Consider the following 17,306-nt stretch of genomic DNA (forward strand, 5'->3'; position numbering starts at 1 on the left):
CACCACCTTTCCCAAAATAGGAAACTCACAGTATAATCAGATGCATCTTTGTATGTTATACGAGGAAATGCTTGCAAACCGTACATCTTATCAAAAGCTATGAGTTTACACATGTAACTGGGCAACTTCGATAGCACAAGGCTCATTATTTTGTTTTATGATGAACTAAAGAAGCCTTTTTGAGGAAATAACTCTCTGCATGAAAATAGAAAATAAATAAAAAAGACTCATCGACTAACAAAGTATTTTCCGAGTCATTGACAAAGTGGGGAGACGACACCCATTATCCATAATGCATTACACCTCATCAGAAAACAGCTAGGAAGCCCTGGGACGACTCGGCTACTTCCCCGTGGCCTGCGGCAGTCCCCGGCCCTGGGGTTTGTATCCACCACACCTTCCCACCCTGCGACTAGCGGCCCACTCTGGCTGAAGGCGACCTGCCGGCAAAGCCCTCACAGCTAAAACATTCCATAAAGGTGGGAACGCCGTCGGATTCTGTCGGTGCTATAAAATCTGTCAAGACGGATGAATGACGACAACACGAGAGCGGGATACGTGAATAAGGAGGGGGGTGAGAGCCTGAGAGGAGGAGAAGAAAGTAGAGGTATGAGAAGAAAGGAGAACAGAACAATGCATCCTCTAACAGTTTAGTAGCAGTGGTGGCAGAGGGAAGGTTCTGGGGGTCTGCAGGTTGCTGCAAGTTACATTTAAGACTCATTAAGTAATTCCATACAAATTGTTGGGGGGAATTGATAGGCTATTACCATACTGCTTACGTTGCAGCCAGGATATTTCCCCCCAAACACATTTAAACAGGATACAGAGAAGTTATTTTAACCTAGAAGTAACTTCCTAATCCAATACATTTTTAAGACCATTCAATTTAAAGGAGACATGCATTGCTATTCCTTGCACTATTTGGGCAACTTTACACAATTCCTGTGAGTCTATGGAAGACATCTGTAAGTTTTTTTTTTCAAAAGAAATTCATTGTTTTATATTTCTAATGAAGTACTCAAAAGCATAATTTTTCAGGCTATTATTGGATGGGCTCCACCTAGGCCTGCCACGATAACACATTTTGCTGGGCGATTAATTGCCCCCGAAAATATCGCGATAAGCGATATTATTGCGACCGGTTAGAGAATTTTTTTGAGAAATTTATTTCCCAAAACTTTTATTTTGAAGCCCACCGCTCCGTCTTTTCCGGTGTTTAAACTTTTATTTTGAAGCCCACCGACCGGACCGGAAGTATTGTTGCGATTATCCTAGCCGACAACTTGACTCGTCCGGTTGTGTTTTTTAGTTTTAACGTTAGCTACTAACGTTAGATGCAGCTACTACAGGCAATCAACGATGAGGAGGAAGCGTCAAAGCAGTATTATAATAGAATAGCTGTGGTGCGTAGGCACTGCAGCACGACTCGAAAACGACCCGTTATAATAAATTAATTCATGTTTAACTTATCCCCGTCTCCAGTCCTTTGACTAGCCCCACCCGTTCATTGTAAACAATGATGCATGTAATTGTATTAACGTTATTCTGTGTTATTCTAACGTTACACTACAAATAACGCTACTTGGTTAAAAGGAGCAACACTATTGAGAAATGTAGTTAAGCTATGTGGTGTTGCCCCACGGAGCTCCTGTGCTGTGCTCTGTAGTAAAGCCAGCGGCAGCGGCCCGCCTCCCAACACGGACAGTGACTGACAAGGGGCACTGGTTCCGCCTCATTAAAACAAACGCGCAAATAGCAATTAATCGCGTCCGTCAAAATCATTGCATTCATTTAAATTATCGCGGCAATTAATCGATTTATTGCTTATCGCGGCAGGCCTAGCTCCACCCATAAGCGCTTTGACAGTCACCCACACAGCGTGATACATACGAGACCGAGCAAGAGAGAGCGAGAGAGCGAGATAGAGAGGGAGAGAGAGAGAGGAGAGATGCGTCCCCGACACACACGCAGTCAAGTTTGTGTGTAAATGCTCCGACGAGGGAGAGAGAGAGAGCAGAGATGTGTCCCTGACACACACGCAGTCAAATTTGTGTGTAAATGCTCCGACGAGGGAGAGAGATGGCGCACACACATTTTTACACACACTTCTGCACAGTCCCGCCGGTCCCTCTCTCTCTCTCTTTCTCGCTCGTTCTCTGCCTCTGTCAAAACCCGTTTGAGGAAGTGTCGGGTTACACTATGCGCTACAACCATAGGAGGGGGTGTTACTGCAGATCAGCTACTTGCTACGTCGCATTGCGAGTCAAATCAGAACAGCTTGTGAGGGAAGTGAGGGAAGATCTTGAAGGCGCCTTATAAATAAAATGCATTATTATTATTATCTCGTGAACTCGAGACTAGACTGATGAGTCAATATGATAATTAACGACACAGACCACATTGATATAATCCCCAATAGGAAATAATGCTAAACACTGGAAAAGGCCATTTATAATGCATGGGACCTTAAGACCTTTTAAGGCGTCAAATTCTGACTATTCTATTTAAGACCATTTAAGACCCTGCCTATGGTAACCCTGGGTTTGGTCCACATTGTCCCCGTTTGCTCTTTAGTTTTGTTTCAAGTGCATTAGGGGGTAGGCTGTATTCTGTAGTGTATATACCATGCAAAGGTATACATTTCTTTAAATTATTATTATTATTATTATTATTTTTTAAATGGAATCAACTGCAAAACGTGGAATATTGCAGAATTTGGCCTAATCTGGACTGAAATTCCATTTTCGGGTGGAACATTTTGGTGTAAAGCAAACATGACCGGGGACCGCTGCGTGTTACACACAACACACAGCAGTGTCTAAGCGTCTGCCGTCTGGCTGCTTCGGTGTTGACATCGTCAAGAAGCTAAGAAATTCTGCAATAAGCCCTAAATTCAGAGCAGAGCAGTATCCTAATGACTTTTATGCCTCCGGCGATAAGGTGTTTTGCAAATTCTGTCAACGTATCGTGGACTGGACTATTGGTGAACAAATTATTTATTTAAGGCATATTGAAGGTTTATAGTGTCAATTGACAGATAGCAATAATATAAAGTATAGATTTAGCTCTACAAACAGCCTCACGCACAATGAAAGGTTGTTATGATAAGCTGGCCTTATAGAGTGAGATTAGACGGATCCCAATGGCCCCGAATGTGTTAAGAACTGACAATCAGGGAATTTAAACATTGTTGACATTGTTTTTTTGTGTTTATTTTAAAGAAAGGAAAGTCTAGTGCTGGTTGAGCATATGCATACTTTGTTGATGGTCTTTGTCTATAATGTGGCCACAAAAATAGAAAGGTTTAATTATTGTTTGTTTGCACTAAGTTAATACTTTTACAAAGGTAGCCTATATTTTTCAGTCAGTTCGGTCTTTGTGTGCCAAACATTATTTAAGGCAAACCGCTGTAAACTCTCTTTTTTTTCAAATAAATGAGAAGCATGTTTACATTTTTGGAGTGTTACATTTAAAAAAATAAAATAAAAAACAACATATATATCAAACCGAACCGAAAACCGTGAGCACAAAACCGTGATACGAACCGAACCGTGTATTTTGTGAACCGTTCCACCCCTAGCACCCATCCATTTGTTTAATGCAAATGATTGTCAGTACATACTGTCCTTTATAAACGAAATAAACTAAAGGTGCCTAAATTATGCATTACTATATTTCATCACAATATAATAGATATAGCTAGGCTACTGACATTGTCATTGTGATAATGTCAGTAGTCGCTAGCTGTATCTATTGTTTACACTTGAAATGTGTATTTTTATTTTTTGTATTTTTTTTGTCACAATATTATTTGAAAAATATTGTGTAAAATGTAACTATTTCTGAGTTGCAGCACTTAAAAACATTAAATGGACTGTTTATCTTATTCAATTGTGGACATTTATTCATTCCCACTTATTAGACACTATTTCTGATGGTAAAATGAGCATAAAAAGCTAAATACAGAATTCAGAAATATTAAAACGGAAAAAAACGGAATTTGGGAAAAAATCTAATGGAATTTGGAAAAGAATAAAACGGATTTCATATGACTATTATCTGACGTCAACATACTGAGCGGAGGTATTGTGTGTCCTGTGTGTGTTATCATGTGTAGATAATATACTGGCTGGTTAGGTATCGTTATCTGAAGTGAAATAAAAAAACAAAACAAGGAACATAGCACATTGCGCCTAGCGTGTCTAACTGGAAAGACGGCGTTTTCTCCTTCTGGATGTCAGGTGCAGCCGTCCAACGATGAAGTTTAGTTTAGTTCAATAACAAGCTTAATTTTAACACCAACACCGGACTGGCCAGTATCTAGTCATGATACCCCCGCCCCCCCCTCCCCTGACCAAACGCTGGGTAGCACCGGTGAGGCGCCCTGGAGAGGAAGCAGTAGTGGGTTTGAATTGTTTGCAGTGTTAGTTAACCAACGATATATACGGATTTGTCAGAAAAAATAAAGAAATGTATATTAGATATTATGTTATGTTATATATTTTTTGTTTGCATTGAATTACAACCCCCACCAACTTCTCATTGAACTTTGAGACGACAAAACCAGCGTCAACTGCAATAGAAGCTTCCCTCCCAACGGGGGGGGGCTGGAGTAGGAACAGTGGCTGGAGCAGAGGGCTTCAGACAGCTGCCATGATGCTCTGTGTGCGTTGCCTGCTCTGGATGGATGGAGAGACAGACAGAGACACACAGAGAGAGAGACAGAGACAGAGAGAGAGAGAGCCAGAGAGACCAAGCAGCATGTACTGTAAACAAAGCACACATGCGCAGCAGGAGAAGGCCTGGTGCTACTGTCGCTGTGCAGACAGCTACTACTGATGCATGGTAAAATAAGATGACACACACACACAGAGGAATACAGAGGGCAGGCATACAGGCAGGGTGTAGCACACTCACACAATTCTACAATCACACACACACACACACACACACACACACACACACACACACACACACACACACACACACACACACACAAACACAGACATATGGAAGGCAGACATACACACACACACACACACACACAGAGGGAGTGGATACGTTCACCCTCTCTCATGCACAAGCGAACGCGCACACACACACAGAGCCACGCCGGGGGTAGGTCAGCTGTTGTTCTAGTCGTCACAGCGGGGGGGGGGGGGGGGGGGGGAGAGAGATGTGCCACAAAAGGCTGACAAAGGGCCTCACTCACAACGCCGCAGCGCTCCGTCTGAAGCTCTCAATATGACTGTGCGTAGACAGTGTGTATTGTCCACCGGCATAGACACAAACAGACAGACAGACAGACACACACCAGTGCCAACCGGCTCGAATATGCCAGTCTAACGATATATGTACCAATCTTTTTACGGCATATAACCAGAATAGCACAGCAACAGCACAGAGCTGACCAGGGTTAGCCGATAATTACAGTTTTATTTTTTACTGGCAAAAACAAATGAAGTACGACATATTTTAAATCTCTCCGGTCATAATGTCCAGTGAAAATAATTGCCTCTTTTTATTGGTTACCAAGTAACATACGTCCACTGAAAGTGGTTGATTTAGCCACTGAAACAGAAATCTAGCTCAAACAGAAGTCTCGTTCTGAAATCCCTTGAGGCGTGTGTGTGTGTGTTTACCAGCTGAATGCAGGTGGATTCAAGAGATGTGTAAACCAGGGCCCTTTTCATTCTTGCATGAGGAAGGATAATAACGATAATCTAGCGTTGATTTCAAGATGATTAGATAATCAGGCGAAAAATTACAACGTGTTTAGTATTATTATTATATTATTATATATATTATTATATAAGACTCTATTATCGCGCCTTTTCCTGGGATTACTAAGAATCACCAAAACTATACTTTATACTCATATTCAAAACGGTATAAAACGGAAATGTACAGATGAAAAAACAATCTGTTTCATGCATGTTGACTGGAAGCAACTCACTGACAATCGACGGGTGTATTAGACCCATAGCTATAATATAAGATATATTTTTTTTTTTTATCCACTTTTTCTCCCATTTTTTCTATATTTTCTCCCATCCCAATTTTGTATCATCCAATTCAACCCTCCCCTGTCACGAACGCTGTTTCTTGCCTCCCACAAGCCGGCTGCAATGTGGACTAAGTCATACATAGCACAAGTCCCCTCCGGTACTTGAGGTAACAGCAGTCGCATCTTTTCACCTGCGCAGCTCGATCTCTCAGTGTCGAGGAGTAACGCGTGGGAGGCTCACGCTGCCCCCGACACTTCCTGATTCTACTGCGCAGGCGCACCAACCGACTTGTAGGAGTCGCTTGTTCACAACGTTCGATCCCCACCCTTCAGTTTTCCCTCCCCGTAATACGGCCAATGTGTATTACTGCGGACGACCAGCTAAACTGAAAACAATGTGGAGAGCTGGATTCGAACACGCGAATCCTAGCGTCTCCACACTGGTGGCGAGTGCCTTGCCCACTACACCACCTAGCCGCCCGAATATAAGATATATTTTAAGCACTCGCAAGTGAACAAAGCGCCCCATTGACTTACAGCACTGGCGTTCTATACAGAAGGTAAACAGCGACCCCTGGCCGTGAATGTGTTAAAAAGGAACATGCCAACATTTGGGGAAATTAGCTCATCGTCTTCTCCAGAGAGAGACAAGAAGATAGATACCAGTTTCCTCTCTGTGCGTTCAGTAGAAAGCTATCTGGCTGCACATTAGTCTAGCTTAGCACAATGAATGGAAGCGGACAGTGCCGGTTAGCCTTCGGGAGAGGTGGCTAGCTGTTGTGCTACTCAAGCCATCGTGGCTTTAGCAAAATACTTTTTCTCAAGATATCTGCTGTTCTACAAGTGGGGAGAGAGAACTGTTGTAGTGCAGACAGTGTGGAGGTATAGTAACGCTAATTATTACTATTTGATACGGACGGACACGCTGAAATTGAGGCTAACTAACTGTTGTGCTACATGGACCCAATCAGTGCAGACAGAGTGAATGTAATGTTAATGGCATTATGAATTGAAAATGGGGGACCCTGATGTAAACAAGACGAAAGTGTTTCTCTGGTCTGCATCCCCTTAACAATTGTGTCGTATTGTACTGTACTCTGTACCCATTCTGGAATCTGTTCAAATAGTTACAAATGGTAACTGACTTTTTTGATTGACAAGTAACCTACGCCCGTGAGCAGGACGCGTGTATGCTTTTACCAACGCAGTTGTGTTTCCGGGTTCCCGTTTTGCGCTCTGAATGGCCACTGACCTACACGCGTACGCGCCCCTCGCTATCGCCTTTGGGGCGTGAGCAGGGAGCGAAATTAACTTTTGACTCACCGGCCAGTGGCGGGTAGATGGGAAGAATCTACCCGCCAAGCATATTTCTTACCTGCCAAATTTTTTGATTAAAAAGAATATATATATATATTTTATATAAAAAAAATTTTTTAAATAAAATATATATTATATAATCATACTTGTAGTTGTATTATCTGCGAGACATCGCCACCACGCAATAAGTCAAAATGCTCGCTATCTGCAAACAGCTCCACTGTCTGTGTGTATACTTGAGTAGCCTCCAGCTCCAGCAAGGATTCTCCGGCGATGCAGCTAGACCCTATATTCAGCTAGACCCTACATTCAGCATGCAAGGATTCTCCGGCGCTGCAGCTGGACCCTATTGGTATAATGTTACGGTTCTTTGGTCAAATCACATTCATCAACTCCTCAGTTAGAATACGCATTGAATCAATGTTATAAGACATTGATATCAGGAGCTATCTGTAGCTACTGCTAGCCCGCTAGATAACGTTAAGACAATTTAGTTTACTGGGACATATAGATCTAACGTGAGCTAGCTAACGTGAGCTAGCTAACGAGGGAACGGAGGTATTATGCACTCGAGTCGACTATTGCTGGAGCATTTGTTGATATCAGCAGCTATCAGTAGCTAGCCAGCTAGATACCGTTAGACAATGCCTTGTCATGTATTAAACTAAAAGTGAATAGTTGACTGGGTCATTGTTTAAACAGTAACGGTAGCTCATGGAGGTCCGCTCTAGACTAGAGCAGACTGCCTCTGTGTTGATACGAGCAGAAGCCAATAGTATCCCGCTGCAGGGCTGGGCGGATATGACTTGTTGCCACGGTTCTTTTCAAAATAAGAGTATCATACAAACCGAATGTTGCTAACTGCCGGAGCCATCGATATTTATGACTGGAGCTGCGCTTGGGCGGAAATGAGACCCGCACAGATTTTCAAAATAAGAGTATCGTTATGAACTACACGCCACACGGCGGGCAGACCTCTCAGTGGCAAGCGCCAAACGTAAAAACTGAGCGCCAATGGCGGGCGGCAGGCTTAAATTTCGCCCCCTGGGCGTGAGATATGAAGACCGATAAACTGGATATAGGAAGGCAGTACTTAGAGCCATATGGAATCCGCGATCACGGAATCGCGGAATTGAGCAATAAAAATGGAATCAACTTTTTTTTTTTTTTTTTTTATGTTGTGGGACTTGTACAGCACTTTGTTCAACTTTGTCAGTGCTGTAAAGTTTAAACCTTTTTAAATCTTAGACAAACAAAACACTTTGCTTTCATGAAATATTGTAAGCCGTCATTTGAGGCTTTATAAAAGCAGCACAATGAACACAAATCTGTCAGTGCCGAGTCCGACCTCATCTTAAATAACAAACAGCATTGCTTGTTGTAGTTAACAAAGAGAGGCAGAGTTGATTTAGCAAAAATATATATAATTTTTTTTTTTTTTTTTAAATAATCGAATTTTATTTTCATATTCGAATCCCATGCCCATCGAACGAAGCTTCGAAGTATTTAAGACAGCCCTATTAAATGGACTGTTATATCTTATTAAATTGTGGACATTTATTCATTCCCACTTATTAGATACTATTTCTGATGGTAAAATGAGCGTACAAAGCAAAATACAGAATTCTGAAATATTAAAACGGAAAAAACTGAATTTGGGAAAAAAATTAAATGGAATTTGGAAAAAAATAAAACGGATTTCATATGGCTCTAGCCAGTACCATACGAGCCGCAAATTGAACATGCAGTGAGTCTGCGACAACAACCCAATAATAAACACTCGAAACAGCTATTACCAGACAATTACAACAGCAGTGGTGCCTGCTTCAAATGTCACGTATTATAGGCTATAAGCCTGTGTAGATCTATTTCGGAATAATAAACATCGCCACCCTCTAGCAAAACATGACACAATGTGATCCTATCTCCGATAGAGCGGCTGGTCGCAGAGACACGAGTTGAACGAACACATCGGGAGGAGAATGAATGAATGAATGAAAACTTTATTTAACAGATTGCAGAATGGGTACAATACAGTACGGCTCAATACACACAATTGTTAAGGGGATGCAGACCAGAGAAAGACTTTTGTCTTGTTTACATCAGGTTCATTCATTCTCCTCCCGATGTGTTCGTTCAACTCGCGTCTCTGCGACCAGCCGCTCTATCGGAGATAGGATCACATTGTATCATGTTTTGCTAGAGGGTGTATATGTTTATTATTCCGAATAGATCTACACAGGCTTATAGCCTATAATACGTGACATTTGAAGCAGGCACCACTGCTGTTGTAATAGTCTGGTAATAGCTGTTTCGAGTGTTTATTATTGGGTTGTTGTCGCAGACTCACTGCATGTTCAATTTGCGGCTTGTATGGTACTGCCTTCCTATACCCAGTTAAATCTGTCTTCATATCTCACGCCCCAAAGGCGATAGCGAGGGGGGCGTACACGTGTAGGTCAGTGGCCAATCAGAGCGCAAAACGGGAACCCGGAAACACAGCTGCGTTGGTAAAAGCCTCAGTATCTGCTCCTCCACAGCAGAGTGCATTGGGGTTTATGTGAGCCTCAGTATCTGCTCCTCCACAGCAGAGTGCATGGGGTTTATGTGAGCCTCAGTATCTGCTCCTCCACAGCAGAGTGCATGTGGTTTATGTGAGCCTCAGTATCTGCTCCTCCACAGCAGAGTGCATGTGGTTTATGTGAGCCTCAGTATCTGCTCCTCCACAGCAGAGTGCATTGGGGTTTATGTGAGCCTCAGTATCTGCTCCTCCACAGCAGAGTGCATAGTAATACATGGTTTATGTGAGCCTCAGTATCTGCTCCTCCACAGCAGAGTGCATGTGGTTTATGTGAGCCTCAGTATCTGCTCCTCCACAGCAGAGTGCATGGGGTTTATGTGAGCCTCAGTATCTGCTCCTCCACAGCAGAGTGCATACATGGTTTATGTGAGCCTCAGTATCTGCTCCTCCACAGCAGAGTGCATGGGGTTTATGTGAGCCTCAGTATCTGCTCCTCCACAACAGAGTGCATGGGGTTTATGTGAGCCTCAGTATCTGCTCCTCCACAACAGAGTGCATGGGGTTTATGTGAGCCTCAGTATCTGCTCCTCCACAACAGAGTGCATGGGGTTTATGTGAGCCTCAGTATCTGCTCCTCCACAACAGAGTGCACGGGGTTTATGTGAGCCTCAGTATCTGCTCCTCCACAACAGAGTGCATGGGGTTTATGTGAGCCTCAGTATCTGCTCCTCCACAACAGAGTGCATGGGGTTTATGTGAGCCTCAGTATCTGCTCCTCCACAACAGAGTGCATGGGGTTTATGTGAGCCTCAGTATCTGCTCCTCCACAACAGTGCATGGGGTTTATGTGAGCCTCAGTATCTGCTCCTCCACAGCAGAGTGCATTGGGGTTTATGTGAGCCTCAGTATCTGCTCCTCCACAGCAGAGTGCATTGGGGTTTATGTGAGCCTCAGTATCTGCTCCTCCACAGCAGAGTGCATTGGGGTTTATGTGAGCCTCAGTATCTGCTCCTCCACAGCAGAGTGCATTGGGGTTTATGCGAGCCTCAGTATCTGCTCCTCCACAGCAGAGTGCATTGGGGTTTATGTGAGCCTCAGTATCACTATCTGCTCCTCCACAGCAGAGTACATGGGGTTCCTGTGAGCCTCCTGCCTCCACACACAGCAGCCCCCATTCATCACAGACCACAGGACCGTTTCTACGGCAGCACCTGCAGAGAGACAAACACTTCTTTCCACTGCATCTACAAATGGGACACGGGGGGGGGGACCTCGGCCATGAAGGCGAACGCTATATTTAGACAACGAAGTCTCTCCGCTCCTGGAAATCTAGCGACCAGTTAACGGCACCGTATGGGGCAGAACGGAACCGTATGGGTCAGGTGAAGGAAGGTGGCTTTAGCATAACGTGCATGAATGAATACACCATCACAGTACAGCTCCCCATGGGGTGAAGGCAGGGATCAAAATTAACCCCTGCAAAGCGCCAATGGTGTGTATATTTCCTCTTTGGCTGGTAAATTACGGAGGCTACTCAGCCATTCTGGCGTGTAAAAGAATTGGAAGCCAACTTTCTGAATTTTCATAAAATTAATTGCTTCTGTTGTCAGCAGTCGCTTCTATACGTGACGCGTGTCCATGTGTGTGTGTCCGTGTCCATTCGTAGCATGAGATGCGTGCACCGCTTACTTCACCACCAGGTTTTTTTTAACCTACGCAATCGCCTCTTGTCAATTGCAATTGCCATTTCATAATAGACAGAGCAGCGCGGATCAGCTCTAACAACTCATCTCACGAGTCACGCTGTTTCTATGTGCAACGAAAACTCTGCGAGCAACGGTTCCAATAGTCTAACATGCTTTGCATCCTCGCCATTCCTGTATACCCACGTTGCGCTAAAAACCTTAACTACTGTAATGTTATCTCTAATGCTAACTCTAACTAAGCTAACTTGCTAATGCTAACTACTGTAAGCTATCACTGGGAACGCTCAGAGGCATAGTGAGGGAAGGGGGGGCTGAGAGTCTGTGTCTCTCTCTGTCTATCTGTGTGTGTGTCTCGCTCTCCCTCCCTCTCCCTCTCCTAAACCTATTTCATTCAAAAGTAAGATATTGATGGACAGTAGATATAGTATATATAGCTCAGCAGCTGTAACAAAATAATTTTATTATTTTTGATTATTTACATTTCAATAGCATTTCAATTATAATGAATTAAATAATATAATGAGAGTATTATATAGTAATAATAACACATGGCGATATACTAAAAAGCTATTTACCATTTTTGGCTGGTAAAAAATCTGGCTGGCTGGTAGTTTTTTTAATCTACCAGCCACCTTGGATGGTAAGCCAAAAAGTTAATTTTGTTCCCTGGGTGAAGGTAATCACAGCTACTGGGCCTGATAGGACTACAGAGAGGGAGAGAGAGAGACAAAGCAAATAGGAGAGACAGGGGGGAGAGAGAGAGAGAGCTAACAAGAACGAGAGACACAGCAAATAGGAAAGACAGGGAGAGAGCTAACAAGAGAGGGAGAGAGAGCCAACAAGAAAGAGGGAGAGAGAAAGCTAACAAGAGAGGGAGAGATAACTAACAAGAAAGAGAGGGAGAGAGAGAGCTAACAAGAAAGAGAGGGAGAGAGAGAGCCAACAAGAAAGAGGGAGAGAGAGCTAACAAGAGAGGGAGAGATAACTAACAAGAAAGAGAGGGAGAGAGAGAGCTAACAAGAGAGGGGGACCAAGCAAATAAAAAAGACAGAGAGATAACTAACAATAAAGAGGGAGACACAGCAAATAGTTAAGAGACAGGGAGAGAGAGAGCTAACAAGAAAGAGAGAGAGAGAGAGCTAACGAGAGGGAGAGCTAACAAGAAAGAGAGAGACACAGCAAATAAGAAAGAGACAGAACAAGAGAGGAAGAGACATAGCAAGTGAGACAGAAAGCAAATGAGAGAAAACAAGAAAGGGGAGACGGAAAGCAAACGAGGAAGAGAAGGGAAGAGAAGAGACAGAAAGCAAACATGAAACAAAGAGAAGAGGAAACAGACAGTAAGCAAACGAGAAACAAAGAGAGAAGAGGAGACAGACAAAACAGAGAAAACAAGAGGCAGATAGAAAGCAAATGAGAAACAGAGAAAAGAAAACGAGAAGCAGACAGAAAGCAAACAAGAAACAGAGAGAGAAGAGGAGACATAAAGCAAAACGAGAAACAGAGAGAAGAGGAGACAGAAAGCAAACGAGAAACAGAGGCAGACAGAAAGCAAACGAGAGAGGCAGGCAGACAGAAAGCAAACGAGAAAGAGAGAGGCAGGCAGACAGAAAGCAAACGAGAAACAGAGAGAAAACGAGAGAGGCAGACAGAAAGCAAACGATAGAGGCAGAGAAAAGATGGAGACTTGATGATGTGATGTGTGGTGGCAATGGGTGGTCAAGCAGAGCAGTGCATCATGGTCGGTCTAGTTCCACTCCCCCCCCACCCCCCGTGTGACTCAGCGTTTCTAGAAAATCTATTCCAGCCACTGACACTGGTTCAATGTCAACGTCCAGCGCCCCACTATTCAGCCCCCTGTGAATCTGCCATGGGTCTCTGTAGGTCGACACGTTATGTCACCTTTGCGGATGATTAACTTGGTTGTTCTGTGACCTTGACATCGCCCTCTAGTCACAGAACGAAACTTCTCCTGTGAAGCAAGCAAGCAACAAGCTGTCTGCCATTTGAAATGTACCAGGAGTAAAAACAAATATACAGTGTAGATATAGTTTGGGAAAAGTCATTGCTTTCCACCCAACTCAACATGGTTCCTTTTACATATCAGAACCCATGGCTGCTACGCCAACACCTCCATCCTCACCTGTCATCGTCTCCATCAGCGGAGTGGGTGCGGACGCCTGCTGCAGCCGCCACCAGGGCACTGGTCTCTGCAGCCATCCCCATGTGGACCAGGGCTCCGGCGGCGCCGCCGGCCACTCCGGCCCTCTCTCCCCCCGGCACCATCCCCAGCCTGGGCAGCCCCAGCAAACTCTGGTGCAACAGAAGCCTCTGCGTGTCCTCCAGCTGGGCGGGCGTCAGCGAGCTCACACCCGTATACGGGAGCCCGCCGTGGGAGTGGGCGGCTCCGGACATTTGGCCGAAGGACATGCCCGAGGTCAGGAGGGGCTGGAGGTCGGCGCGTAGTGTAGTCAGAGGCATGTAGGGGCTGTTCTGGTAGGGGCTGCCCTGGTAGGGGGCCACTGGGGCTGGGGTCGTGGCGGGCGGCTGGGCTTGAGGCTGAGGGTGCAGCAGCTGCTGCGGCGCCGGAGCAAACGTGGCCTGAGCCGGGAGAGCGGTTTGACCCTGGAGGGGCAAATGTTGAGCGACAGCGACCGGCAGCGGTGCCAAACCGCCGAGGCCCATCGTCATGGCAACCCCCGGGGTGACACGAGGCATCTGAGGATGGACCTGGTTCTGAAAAGGCGCAGTGGGCTGGATGAAGTCCGGCTGACGGCCGGGTCCCAGCGGCGCCAACCCGGCAAGGAGCTGGGGCAAGGAGTAGCCGACCGTGGGCTGGACCTGATAGGGGTCCACAGCGTAGGGCATCTGCTGGGGCAGAGCGGCAGGAGGCTGGCTCACAGTGCCACCTGGTGCCATTACCTGCTGCGGTGCTGCAGGTAGAGAAAGAGGAGGGGCAACCAGAGGCTGCTGAACCAGATGCTGCAGACCCACAACCCCAACCTCCTGGATGGCAGCTTGGGCCACGGGGGGGTTTTGAGCCAGTACCTGAGGGGGATTCTGAACGGGTTGGGGACTAGCGAAGTCCTGGCTTGGCTGCTGATAGGCCTGCAGGGGTTGGACAGCGGCTGGGCCTGGGGGGGCGGCCACCACCGCGGCACCGCCGTTCCCTTGCTCAGTCTCCGTCTCACCGGCCTTGGGCGTCTCGGACGTGGCAGCGTGGGGAATCTCCTTTTCGTAGTACTCCGAACACGTCCACCTGCCTTTGCGGAAGGGCTCAGAGTTGTCCAGCTTGACCACCCTGAAGCGGGAGCCGGGGGCCACCTGGGTCACGGCGTGAGCACCCGCCTGACTGACGAACACAGGAGTGGCTCCCGTTCCCGCCACGCGGAAGGTGTCGAAACCTGCCGTCCCAGAGAGGGCTATTCCTGGAGCGAAGACAGCATACACATTGGTGATGTTCACATTGCCGGGTAAGTGCATCTCGGTGCCAGCAGCAAAGGTGGTTAATGTTGGGAGTGCCACACTGGCAGCTGCAGTGTTATTATCCAGCATCAACCCCTGGGGTTGGCTAGGCCCGGGTCCAGTTGTGGGAACTAGTGGAATGGGGCTAGAGCTGGCTAGGGGAACGCCAAGGGGGTTGCCTCCTGTAGCCGACAGCAGGAGTTGAGCTCCGCTCATGTTATCAGGATGGAGTTGGTGGTGGGAGTGAGAATGGCTGGGTTGCTGAGGGTGATGATCGACAGTCCCGTTCACCATAGACGCCTGCTGCTGGTGGGCCTGAGGGATGGAGTGGGGGTGTAGCGGTTCGTTGGGCGACACCAGGCCCGGCGTGTCGACCCCGTGTAGGCTGTTGAGTGTCTCGTCGGAGGAGCTCCTCTCCGTCACTCCCGACTCCGTGGCCTTGGACACGGACACGTCCAGAATGTCAGAGGACGACAGGTCCTCGGTGTGCGACTCGTCCATGTCGTCGTAGCTCTCGGTGTCGTCCGCCAGGCTGTTGTTGGTGCTCAGGTTGATCTGGGCAGAAGTGACGCTGGTTATTTGGAAGCCGCTCTTCTTCTTCACCACAGATTGGGACTGTGCCTGCTGCTGGTGGTGCGGTGGTGGTCCGGGGGAAGAGGATCCGGTCTGCGGTGGTGGTGGGTTGTCGTCACCGGGGGGTGTAGCGTTACTGCCACCGGCCGCGGGGGCCAACGCACCGCCGCCGCCGCTGCTGCTGCTGTCCCTCCGGTGGTGGAACGCGGTGGCGGGGTGCGACATCTTCTTGCTCCCAGAGCCGGATGATGAATCTCCAGAAAAGTCCTGGTGATGCATTTCGATAGTCGAGCAGTCAGTCACAGGAGAAGTGGCTGCCGGCTCGTTAGCTACTAGCTAGCTAACTAACACAGAGGCTGTGGGTCAACTGCAGTACCGCGATACTAGCCAGCCATAGAAGTGAGAAGTGGAGATGATTTATGTTCTTAAAAAAATCCAATAAACGTCGCAAGCTATGGCTTACTGGTGAATAGAGTTTGTTGGTGGCGTCACGGTTATACTACAGGTGTTCCTTTACTACTCTAAATATAAAAAACGAAGGTGTTCAGATTTGTAAATAAAACACGAATGCCCGTTAGCTCTGGGGCTAACAGGCGAGCTAAGAGCTACGAGCACGTAGCCAACCTCACCACCACACACACACCAACCGCCTCGTTAACCGTAGCCTGCGTGTTTAGCTAATCTTGCTATAATATGTTTAAATTAAGATATATATATATACATATTATATATATATGACCGGGCTGAATCATTTAGCCACACAGCAGCACCGTTAGCTTTTTCAATCAACCTTGCTGCTGTCCAGTGTGTGTCGCAAGAAATCATCCATCGCATCCAGAGAGACGTCGAGTGTTCTCTCCCGGATTTGCTCGGCGTCAGGGGGGCTGCCTGCCTGGGTGGGTGGGGAGTAACCTCGGTCCGCGGGTCAACAGGCAACGCCGCTCAGCGGTAAATAATATCCGTCTTTGTAATGGTAAAACGTGTGCGCTAAATCCATCTCGGTATCTCTCTTCAAATCGGGCTTGTTTGCTGTATCATTCCCAGCTAGCAGCTAGCGGGCTGCTGGCTGACTGTCACGGAGTGCACGGTGTGCAGACTCTCTCCGGGGAGGGAGGGAGGGAGCGCAAACACCACGACCGCGCATGCGCGCAGCTATTGGGCTCTCTTATCTGTTTATTTTTCATCGCTGGACCGCCCTGTGTCTGTGTGTGTGGTCGACTGGTCGTGGTGGTTGGTTATGTTACCAATGCTACTGTAATAACAAAACACGAGTTTGGTTTAATTTCTGCAGCTGATTGCGGGCCTTTGGATGGCCAACGATCTAATGTCCTAACCCAACCCCCTCCAATGTACAGTAAATGACCAAGTATGGTTGTCAATATTCCAATGTACAGTTTTGCTTGTAGTTGTACAGTGTTCCCCCCCCCCACCCCTCCTGCCCACCCCCCCAACCCCCCGCCCCACCCCACCCACCGAACCACCTCCAATGTACAGCCCCACCCCCCCACCTACCCAACCTCCCCAATGTACAGTTTTTACGTCAAATTACTCTTTTCTGGACTCTTTTTGTATCACAAACAGTACTGTATTTGCAAATCTGGTATGTCATAAATGTATAGATGTAGCAGTACTGTCTATCTGTATGTCATGTATGTCATATGTCCTGATGAATTGAAAATGGGGGACCCTGATGTAAACAAGACGAAAGTCTTTCTCT

The 17,306-nt window shown here is 46.5% G+C and overlaps 1 protein-coding gene across 1 annotated transcript in view; it reads right to left on the reverse strand.

Annotated features, from left to right (window-relative positions):
* The window catches only part of LOC311245819 (TSC22 domain family protein 1-like), a 76,304-nt gene extending 59,686 nt beyond the window's left edge, over positions 1-16,618 (reverse strand). Inside the window, exon 1 of the mRNA XM_084335816.1 lies at positions 13,695-16,618. Coding sequence (XP_084191942.1) covers positions 13,695-15,868 — 2,174 coding nt within the window. The 5' untranslated portion in view covers positions 15,869-16,618. The remainder of the gene's footprint in view (positions 1-13,694) is intronic.
* Positions 16,619-17,306: the final 688 nt, after the last annotated feature.

Source organism: Notolepis coatsorum (genome assembly GCF_963971535.1).
Source record: "Notolepis coatsorum genome assembly, chromosome: 1".
Taxonomy (NCBI): Eukaryota; Metazoa; Chordata; class Actinopteri; order Aulopiformes; family Paralepididae; genus Notolepis; species Notolepis coatsorum.